This window comes from Chenopodium album, chromosome 9 (assembly GCF_948465745.1).
Source record: "Chenopodium album chromosome 9, dcCheAlbu1.1, whole genome shotgun sequence".
Taxonomy (NCBI): Eukaryota; Viridiplantae; Streptophyta; class Magnoliopsida; order Caryophyllales; family Amaranthaceae; genus Chenopodium; species Chenopodium album.
In genome coordinates, this window is record NC_137842.1 from 57220597 (window position 1) to 57232608 (window position 12012).

Here is a 12012-nt window from a genome sequence, read left to right on the forward strand (position 1 = left end):
TCAATAAAATTTCATGGGGACTCATGCCGCCAGGACAGAGCTTATTTAAAAATTCTGTAGGATATATGGGGCAATTATCGTCAATCATGGAATCATAACTTTTGTAGGCCACAGGTTCACCTGGAAATTTTGCTATTAAGATTTCATTAATAATATCTACATCGTCATTGATTGGTGTGAGTATAGCTATGGTGGTGAATATATTAGCATCAAATGGAGGCATATTCATTTCTGGAAAAGCAACTGAAGTCAGCTGCATATCTTGAGCTACAACAACATCTTAAGGCTGTATAATTGCTGGTGGAAGCTGAACAAGAGCATTATCACTGTTCTGCAACTGTCCATTTCCTAATGCCAGCAAAAGGCTACATAGGTTGGATCTTGTCTAGCTCGAATATTCTCTGTTAATCTAAACTTAATTAACAGCGGCCACAGAACATAACAGACCAGGCTAGCAGCAACTGCTTCGCGTTGTGTTCTTTTTGGGACAACCGGAAGAACTTGCCCGAAATCTCCTCCAAAGACGATAATTTTCCCTCCAAATAAGAGTTCAGGGTTACAAATATCCCTGAGTAACACATCAAGTGATTCAACATTTTTTTTTTTTTTTCCATTGAAGCCTCATCCCAAATGATGAGGGTTGTTTCTCTTAGTAGTGCAGCTAGATTGCCTTGTTTAGGCACATTACAAGCAAGTGACTCAAGAGGATCCAGTGGAATTTTAAACCGGGAATGAGCAGTCATTCCAAAGGGAATATTGGCTGCAGCTATACCAGATGTTGCAGTTGGCAAAACAATCTTATTCATGAGCCTTATTTCAGCATATAAAGCATTATATAAAAAGGTCTTTCCTGTTCCACCAGGACCTTCTATAAAATATGCTCCATGTTTTTTCTTTCTAACGTGATCCATTATAATATTAAAGGCCTCTTGTTGAGCCTGATTCAACTGACTCTTGCATTGTAAACAATGGTCTGGTATTGGAGCATTCAATGCATCTTCTATATCCTTTGTTCTTCGTATTTCATCATCATCAGGTTGAACTAAATGGTCTAAGCCATATGCAGCAAGAGAGCTGCCCATCGATTCCAGAAACCACTCAACTGATCTGACATTGAGTTGTCTTACTTTTTGTGGATCAGAAGCATATATGTGTCTAAAATCCTCGGACAAAAAGCTATAGTATTTCATCCAGAGAGAGACAGGATTGCTAGGTTGGCAAAAGATAAGTACAATAGCAAAGAGTTTGCGAACTGCAATTGGCATCTGAATTGCACAACCTTCTTTCAAACATAAATAAACTGAATCATCTTCTTCTAATAGCCTGAGTTTGAGTGCAGCTTGCTGAAATGTAGCACATAAATGACCATTCACTGTTCGCAGATCTTCAAATGACCTGGGACTTCTGACATTGTGCAGCAACAATCTAAGATAGTATCTTTCTCCTTCTGAAGGTCCAACAAAGCCAGTCTACCAATGACTATCTTTTTATTTTTCCTTTTATACCAATGTTTGCTACTTGCATCCCAACGATAGTGCTTAGAAAACTCATTGTATAACCAGCCTGTTCCAGATGGTAGCTTACAATTCATGCGGAAAAATTCTGTAAGGCAAGTTCTTGAACGCTTGTCATCTGAAACCACCGATGTAAGATGTTCATGGGGTCTTAACTGTATAAGCTGTGAATTGGGTAAGTGTACAGGAAAAGGCAAAACTGGTGGATGCATTTCGTATAAAATCAAAACCAAAAAGGCGCCAAGCAGCTTCACATGGAGAAACCCAACGACCTGATTGATATTGCTGTATTTCATCATGAATGGGCATAACATCTTTAGATTTCACAACATTGAAAGATATCTTGTCATGACCCTTATAAACATATTTGTATAGATACTTCACCGCCTCTATAGTAGAACAGACTTCAACATTTAAGTGGCAGTAAAAAAATGATGATAAATATGGATTATATGGAATGACCCATTGATTATCCATGACTGTCTTTCGAATTGTAACAGTCTCTCCTGTATCTCTTCTCCGATACATTGGATATCCATCATTGCTATTTCTTGTTTCATCACAAAACTGCTTTGGATACCCATATTTACAACGACCATGACTTCCCTTATGTTTCATGCAAGGACACTCTGGATCCAAATGACCACATGGACCATGCATCATGTACTTCAGAATAATTTTCCTAAGATGATTGTTGTCAGCAGATGGTATTTCAGCACAGACAAATTTGTCAAAGTCAGCAGGGCATTTGATTTTATAGTCCTGCTTTAGAATTATCAGGAAATGAGCATGAGGTAGGCCTCTTTTCTGAAAATCAATTACATAGATCATTGCTGCTACCTCACCAAACACCTTTTTCTTTTTAATCAAGTGTTTTAAAGCAAGAACTTTTGCTCTAAAGATCCTTGCAACAATATCTGGCCTGTCTTGTGCCTTTTCTCCAATAGCAAGCTCTTGTTTAATTTCAGGTCAATTAGCATTGCAGGTTATTGTAATGAATAAGTCGGGTTTGCCAAACCGCTGAACCAAAGCTATTGCATTTAAGTATCTCTTTTTAAGATCTCGAGGACCACCAATGAATGTTGGAGGCAGTATGACCTGTAGCCCCACATTTGATGCACAATTCTCACCACAATCAATAGTATCAAGGATTCCTTGATAGAGATCTGCTCTTATAGTCTGCTAATTTCTACGGAAAAAATATAACCGTGTATTCTCAACTTTGACATACATATCCACTATGTACTGTTGAAAGCATCTACCTCCTCTTATCAACATGTTATTAGGTCTGCACTGAAGCTTGTATGCATAGTATTCCCTAGCTGAAATGTTCCTATCTGTCTTTGATGAGCCTCCACTTGCACCTGAAAATGCACAATTTTTTCCCAAGTTTAAAGAATTGTAAAAACAGTTCACAGTACAACATTGAAAATCCCATGCTAGAATATAACCAAGCATATCACTCTACCCTTTTTCAGTAATAATCTGTCTGCTTTTATTCTTACTATACATCTCCTATATACATGGATTATCTAAGTGTTAAAAGATATAGAATGTACATACGCCTTGCTTCCTCCTCTAGCAGCTCTTCAGTAGTATGAACACTGCACGAAGAAACAAGATCAGTCTGTGATTGTAGTTGTTGTCTTCCACCTCGAGACATCTTTTTTAAACCTTGTGTCCACCCGCAATCACCATATGGAAAAAGCAGCGGATATTTAAAAGGATCATAGCAACCATAATAATGCATGATTCTATGACACAAACTCTTTTTAGGTAGATCATTATAACTTGACTCATCTTCTGATAAATCATTTTCAGCTAAATCATCTTGAGGTCTATCATGCTGAGATGTATCTTTTTTTGCCGTCACCAGAATATGGGGACTTTCTGATTCACTAGATGATGTACTTTCTGGCCATATGACAACAAATTCATCAGTTGAGGGAGTATTATTGTAAACACGCTGATCTGGCACAGTTGTCTTGTTTATTAATATTTGTGTAGATTCAGTCACCTGGATCTCTCTTAGTGAACGAAAGAATCTAGCATAAGGATTTAGTTTAGTAATCTCCATCAAAATAGCTAGCACATCTTCCCTGAGTTCTAGAAAGCAGCCAAGCCTTTTTTTGGCCTCAAGTTCTCCATCATAGAAATAGAGCTGCATGTACTTAGGTCTTTCCTTTCCAGGGAGTAAATAGGGAATATAATGATATAGCTGACCATGTAGCTTAAAGACATATATCCCCTTTTTAGTCTTAGCATCGAATTTTCCACCCAATGATGTAAATGCAAACATGTTGTTATATAAGCGTATATACTGCCTAAAATGTTTTGTATCTTCGTCCATAGAAGTAAGCAATCTCACAAGCTGTGCAGGGCATTCGTTTGCTGCAATCTCAACCTCACCATCAGCACAACAGAAGTGAGGTGTTTCAAAAGCAAATTTACGTGCCCCACACTTGGGACACTCAGTAGGAGAAGGAAGTTCATAGGGTACTGCAGGTAAGTTATTGCCAATTGCTGCATCAGGGATCCCTGCTTAGCAAAACATATTTGTAAAACATTGAAACATATATATCTTAATTAAAATGGGAGATACAAATACTGAATGTATTTATATTTCTATTCAAATGATTGCCATAAATATTCAGTGTCATATAAGATATGGCATAGTCTGAATTACTTGTAACAGGATGCTTGGGTTTAGGTATTTTGGCACGCTTTGTAGCTGGCAGACTCTGCATCCTAGCAAAACAGAAGCAGCAAAACACGTAGCTATTCCATTAGGTACTTTTCTAGGCATGCATAGCCTCTATTGCAGGAATTAAATGATATTTCTAATACGGAACAACTTCATGGATGTGAAAATTCACTGAAACGCATTTCAACATGTAAATATACCTCTGCATTTCATCCTAAGACCCAGATTCTAAACTTTTAAGTCGTTTAGTATTATATCCTTTTGAAGATGATGTTTCTCGTAATAACCGATCTACACCATGATTTTGAAAACACACAGCTCAGAATAAGAACCTTAGATGTCATATCTATTTATAATAAAGATAAATCACATGTTGCAGGACATACTCATAGCTGAACAGACAACGACTTCAGACAACTATCGTACTATAATTCCATAGTATGAGCAACTGTACTACATAGATCCTGGTTATTACCAAATATAGAATATAATATATAATATATATATATATATATAGTTAGCCAATAGCATTGCAATCACTTTAATAAACAAACAGCATAGAACAGCACATACATAAATTTTGCATATCTCATAAATCAAGAGAACAGGCTCAACAACAATCATACATAAAAACATTTAGCCAAGTCCATTCTATTATTGCATCAAATATATACTATACAAAATACATAAGATCAAAAATGCTTGTCACAAAAGATGCCTTACACAATGTCACTTAATACAGTCCTGATGTCAGACTGGAAAATAACAGATAGTCCTATGATAATTCTAGTACTAAGGAACTAACCCAGCTACACAAATAAACAAAAGAGCTAGGTAATACAACTACAGCAGCACCACTAATCTGCAATACACTAACAGGACCTAATTTTTCTTAGCACCAAGCTTTGCTCGCTTAAAACACTTAGCCAAATCTTTTGGAACTGGAAAGACAGAAACCATCTTATAGCCAGAATCTGCAGAAGGAGATGTTTCAGCATATATGTGTCTTAAAAGCCGCTTCTTAGGAGGCAAAGCAGGTGGAATAGACACGGGCACCTAAAATTCCTGTCCAAGTGGAGTAAGATAATCCTGCTCAATAAGAACAGTAGAAGGTTCCAGCTCCTCTTTAATTCCCAGCACACGTTCTTTGACACCTACATAGCTCTCCTTCTCTAAGGTACATAAGATGGCATCAAACCTAGCTGTTGTGACCTTATAATTGGCATCAACTATGACAAGGTTAAAGACATCACTAAGATAATCGATAGCCTTTCTAGCTAGGATTTGCTTAGCTGCAGCTGCAGTTTGGCAACGATCACTAAATAAACACCGAAAGCCTATTCCTTCTTTATGAGGCATGACAGTAAACCAGGAAGTATACTCGTCAGGAGAATGTTCAATCGTTTCAATTGGAGTGCACCTTATCTCAACAGTTCTAAAGATGGTCCTTAAAATGACAACAAAATCCACAACAATCTTCCTATAGTTATCCTCAGTTCCAAAATGAAGGTCTTCATACATACACACCTTACATTCCTCCTTTTCAATGCGATTTAGCTCTTCCTTCTTCAACCAAAACAACTGACCACGGCGATCATACATTTATTTCCTTAAATAAGTCACATCCTCAACAATTAATTCATATTTTTTCATTAGGTCATAAACAACCTTTCTAGTAGCCACTTCACAGGACTCTTCTACACTGCTAGTATAGCCACCAATGTAAACAGATGCAATGGGACCGCAATCTGTCTGGATCACCACATAAGCAATGCTTCCTGGCTCATCAACAAATTGGTAATCCGGATCAGGAAAGTTCAAGTACTTGGTAATTTGCTTTAGAAGGGCACGAACTGGCATCACTACTTGTGTGGGTGGCAAGTCCATGACCTGTAAAAACAGGCATCAAAATTTTTAAAAGACCCAAAGCACTAATCATTATATGCAACCCAAATTTAGATACCTAGACAATATTGGTTGACTTTTTACAGCAACAAAGCAGCCTATGATAGGACCACATATTCTCATACACAAACCTAGAAAAGCAGCTCATAGCAGCAGCATATATGACAACAAAAAAAACATTATTAAAGGGCAAATATATAGTTGCATACATGGACAAGTATAACTAATGCATAAAACAGGATACTTCCTAGAAAAAAAGCTACTCCCAAAAAAACTATAGAAGAGATGACATGAAACAAAGGATTCTCCTATGACCATATAGTATAATCTAACAACACACAAAGCAAGTCAACATTTCCTATCATTCATGACTACTTAGAACCATGCTTTCATCACTTTTCACCACCAAAGCACAATTAACAAATGACAAAAAATACATGCAAAACCCAAAGAAAGACTGACCATAATGCAACAAACATTTAGCTTAGCCCATAAATTCCAAAGCTACTCAACCTAAATACCAAATCTCCAGACCTACTGCATTACATGGCTAAACTCTGCAAAGCAGCACCCAAACCCCCAGAAAACAGAACAAGTATCAATCTACCACCATTATCTAACAAACACACAAACTACTCCATAAATCCCCAAATTACTGAACCTAAACAACACATTCCAAAATTAGCTACAACACACGACTAACTCAGCAGATCAACCTCAAAGAGCCAACAAAATCGAACCCCAAAAATCTACGCTCACCTTTTTTGGGTTCTATAAAAGCAATCCACTCAGATGCTGCCTAAAGCAACCGATTTATATTGAATAGATGCAAAAATTTGCTTATTCATAAATGAAAAAATCTAATCTATTCAAATGTCATACTACTTAGCATGCACTGATAGCTAATTATCTTTGATTTTGCAATCAAGAAAAATAATGAAAATTTCATAATTGGAAAGTATATGTTAATACGAATTTAATGACGTCTCAATTGACAATGTACAAATAAGGCTAAAAGTGTAGTCAAATTTACAAATAAGAAGTCAAGAACTGATCATAGACTATGTGACATACTCCAAACAACACAACCACACCTCCTAACAACACATAACATAATTCAGCAGATAACATCACACTAAACAGACCGCTCTCCCAACAATAACTAACATAAAAGCAACAGTATAGCATCTAAACCAAGCACTATATTTCATAACAACCAAAACCATACATTATGAAAACCTAATCCTACATTCCATGACTAAATCACAACAAACCAATAACAAATCATTTCACTGAACGCATCAAGTTCCATTCATCAAACAGCAACATAATGACACACCCATGTGTATACAAATTACAATAGAAAATCTTTTATGTCCTTGTCACCGTCCTGTAATATATGGAATTGTCTTGTGTCATGGATAATCAAAGTCTAGGTCCATAAGATTATTGGCAATTGTTCCATAGATCATAACAATGAAATAATCAATAAGATACATATATGCAATATACATTTATCCCAAGAAGCTAACAAGATTTAAGTTACCTGATTTTCTTTGCTTAAAACTAAATCACTTTGCTATGACTTTTTTATATAGCACCAACAGCAGAACAAATCAAATGAAAGAGAGAGCTCAAGTGCTAGACTTATTTAACCACAAACAAGGAAACTCATTTATATAAATTCACTATAAGTACAACCCAATATCCCTTTTTTTAAAAAATAAATACAAGTACACCTAATTTCAAAGTCTATTGTTAGTCAAAGAAGCATACACAAGGCTACACTCTAATAACCCCTAAAATATGGAAGACCAAATCCTTACAAGTAACAATTCTGATTGACTGAAAAAACATCTCCACCTCACACCACTTCTTTTCAATCTAATAATCACTAACATTTAATTAGCAACAAATTACTAATTAATTTGTAACCGAAAACCTTTTTAAAAAGCAAGGCAATTTTTTCAGAAATTCAGACAAACAAAACACGTGCACTAAGCAACACAACAAAATGCTTTAATATTAATTTTCAACATTAATGATCAACAATAAACCAGGTACGAAATAGTTAATGACTAAATCAAAATCACATGTGGCAAACTAATACATTACACTAAATCACCCATTTTTTCATGACTAATTATCAACACTGCTATGTAAAAGCCATTTTCTATGTGTTTAGTAAATAAAAAGGAAAACAAAACAAGGTAGAAAAAAAAACCCAAAAATCAAATCCTAAGAAATCAGTCTTTCCTTTTTTTCTTAAAAATATTTTTTCATTTGCTAAGAAAAAAACAGAATTGAGGAAAAAAAAATAACAAATCGTTTTTGAAATACCATTTTTCCTTTTTAAAAAAAAACAAAGATAGATTTTAAAAAAATTCTAACAATGAATAAAGGGGAACCCCAAAAAGGGAAAAGGAAAACTTTTGTTACGTGGGACCCACATCAGCTAGATACATTAGAAATCAGTGAAGACATTAGATACATACATTAGGAAAAAGGAAAAAAAAAAGGCAAGAAAAAAAAAAGAAAAAAAAGGCAAGAAGGGTAAAAACGGAAATGGACTGTAGATTTCAAATAGTGCCCACAACTTCTGGTTTTTAAAAGGGTAGAGAAGTTAATCAGTGATGTTCATTTAGAATACTCCTGTAGTCCTCCTCCATAATATGTGTGAATATTTTAAGGTACAACCGCCTACACCTTGCTTGGTACAGATAAAAAAATGTTGAAAGAACATATAGTTGTTTTGTAAAAAACGTATAGATATTTTGTAAAGAACATCTAATTTTATGTTTTTTTTTATATCTAAAAAACATTTGTAATATTAATAAATAACATGATTATATTATGTAATGTACATTATTTATATGCACCCACCATAATTTAAAGACAAAAAGAATATTACACAATAAACAATGAACATTATATCACAAATAAAAGTACATTACACTCACAATAAAAGAACATGGACATATGGTTTTTTCACTCGTTTTTGGTGCAATCATGTTCTTTTTACTTTAGGTATATGTTTATTATTTTTTAATAGTATGTTATTTTTACTACAACTGTATATTCTTTACATTTGTAGTATATTATGTTCTTTTCGTAAAACGTCTGTACGTTGCAAGGTATAAAAGCCCGTAGGAACCACACACTCTAATAAGTGTAAGCAGTTTTAAACAGTGGCGGATCCAGGATTTCCATACCTATGAGTCACCATGTCCATGTGAAAGCTAAGTACAAAAAATTTCCAGTAATCTAAGATGGAAAAGATTAAATACGATGGTTTATCATCATTTTCCAACAAATAATTTTAATTTGAAGAAGAAACAAAAAAAAATGTATCATCTCCAATGATCAGAAACCTCATTTGGAAGAGAAGTAAAATATGAGATGTTAATATAAGTCCATTAGCATTCAATGGACTACATCTATCTTTTTTACCATAACAAGAATAATAATTTTAGAATTACTGGAAATATTAGCAGGAAAAATTGAAAAGATTAAACTTAAAATTAACAAATTTTTTACAAGAATTAATAAAAAATTTAGCATTGAACACGTTCATAGAAATTCTGCAATTCAATTGGAGACATTATCACATTAACACAATCATATAGCAATTAATTATGAAACAAATCAAAGTACCAAACAATAACCAAATAGCCAACACTACCAAAGTACCAATACTACAATAAAATCAATGAAACACAACGATGAACAACCAAATTGCATCAACAAAAGTTCAATTCAATTAAACATAATCATGAATACCCAATATTAAACCCACCAAAATCCCTTTAAAATTCATTAACAGTATACATTAAAGCAAAAATAAACCCTAACTTCAGATTAATTCATTAATTACACTATCAATTAAAACATAAATTCAACAAAAACTTCTAAAATTCAACCAATCACAATGAAGGCCGCCGTTTACTCCGCTAGTACCACTACTCCCCGGGCTACCATTTCGTACAATAATCCCATTTTCTGGATAAAAAAATGGTTGAAATTTTAAAATTGAGAAGATTTAATTGATTGAAGACATTATTTTTTGATTTGGTAACATGGGGTAAATTAGAAAGAGAAGAAATTGATGGAATTTGCAAGAGGAGAATAGGAGTGAGAGTGGGAAAATTTATTTAGGGGTGTTTGGTCGGCTGGTTGATGTGAGAGAGGGAGTTAGGGTTGTGAGTTGTGGTTTGGTTGTTCGCTTCTTTCACGCGTTTTTCCTCTTCTTCTTCTTCTTTTTTTGGCACTGCTGAGTCACGTGACTCAGTGTGTACACGTGTAGGTCCACCAATGCTTTTAAAATGGGAAATAAATAAATAATCAAGTGTTCATAATTCATCATGACATTGAATGCTCACTTTTATTCGATAAGATGTTCATTCTCAAAAAATCAAATGTTCACTTAGTTTTCATTTACCTCACCAAAGTAATAGGTTTAATTTTTTTTCTTCATATTCATGTTACAGGATGTTATTCTCAGTATTTAATTGTTCATCTTAATGTTATAGGATGTTAGTTCTTATAAAATTAAAGGTTCATTTTCATTTTCAATTAATATTGACTTTTGTGTTTGTTAATTTGTCATGAATGTTCATTTTTGTGTTAATTGATGTTCAGTTAAAATTCTGTAATAACATTGACAGTTTGACGCTGAAAATAAATATTGGAAAAACACAGTTAGAAAAAGTTCAGGAAACATAAAGGAATATCAGATTATGTTAATATGATCTTTTTTTTTTTTAATTTTTTTTTTTATTTTACAGAATATGATCTTTACCTTAATAATTACAATATATATATATATATATATATATATATATATATATATATATATATATATATATATATATACATACATATAGTTCATACTTATTATGTGTAATGTTCATTAATAATATATAATTTTACAGAGCTTTTTTGGTGCAGTAGGCCACACCGTGTGGCCTGCTGCCAAGTCAGTATAAATAACGGATACAGACGCTCGCATAACGGGGTTACTATTCACGCTGATAACGGGGTTACTGGTTTTGTCAGGATTACTTGTATTTTTCGGGGGTTACTGGTTTTGTCAAGGTTACTTGTATTATTCAGGGGTTACTGGTTTTGTCAGAGTTACTCGTATTTTTCAGGAGTTACTTGTATTTTTTTCAGGGGTTACTTGTACGGATTACTTATTCAGGAGTTACTTGTATTTTCAGGGGTTACTTGTATTGTTTTCAGGAGTTACTTAAATTTATTTTAGGGGTACTTGTATTTTTTTTTTTCAAAGGTTACTTGTATGGGTTAATTCAAGGGTTACTTGTATGAGTTCTTTATTCAAGGGTTATTTGTATGAGTTACTTATTCAGAGGTTATTTATATGAGTTACTTCAAAGGTTACTTGTATGAATTACTTATTCAAGGATTACTTGTTACTTATTCAAGGGTTGCTTGTAGGCCCCATACCAAACCATTAACACCCTACAAGTAACCCTTGACCAAAACCAGTAATACCCTACAAGTAACCCCTAACCAAACCAGTAACACCCTACAAGTAACACCTTCACCAAACCAGTAACACCCTACATGTAACCCCTGACCAAACCAGTAACACCCTACATGTAATCCCTGACCAAACTAGTCTCACCCTACTAGTAACCCCTGACCAAACTAGTAACATCCTGCAATTTTTGACGAAGAATGTTCGATCTAAGATTTCATGAAGAAAACGAGCTCACATTTCTTTGGTTCTCATCGATTTCACTACTTCAAATGTTGTTGATGATCTTAAGGATAATAATCACAAATTTTCACAGCAATTTGACACCCAATTTCTACAATTTTGGGCTTTAATTGCAGCAATTTGGCAAAGAGGAGAGAGAAAATGGG

At 34.2% G+C, this 12012-nt stretch overlaps 1 protein-coding gene across 1 annotated transcript; it reads right to left on the minus strand.

Annotated features, from left to right (window-relative positions):
* Nucleotides 1–419: 419 nt before the first annotated feature.
* On the minus strand, nt 420–5820 carry LOC145557774 (uncharacterized). The gene is made up of 9 exons (XM_081618951.1): nt 5323–5820; nt 5118–5274; nt 5024–5027; nt 4201–4262; nt 3078–4052; nt 2777–2878; nt 1745–2467; nt 1519–1632; nt 420–1447 (listed from the first exon to the last, which is right to left on the minus strand). The coding sequence occupies exons 1-9, from the start codon at nt 5818–5820 to the stop codon at nt 420–422; spliced, it is 3663 nt and encodes a 1220-aa protein (XP_081475077.1).
* Between the last annotated feature and the right edge of the window lie 6192 nt (nt 5821–12012).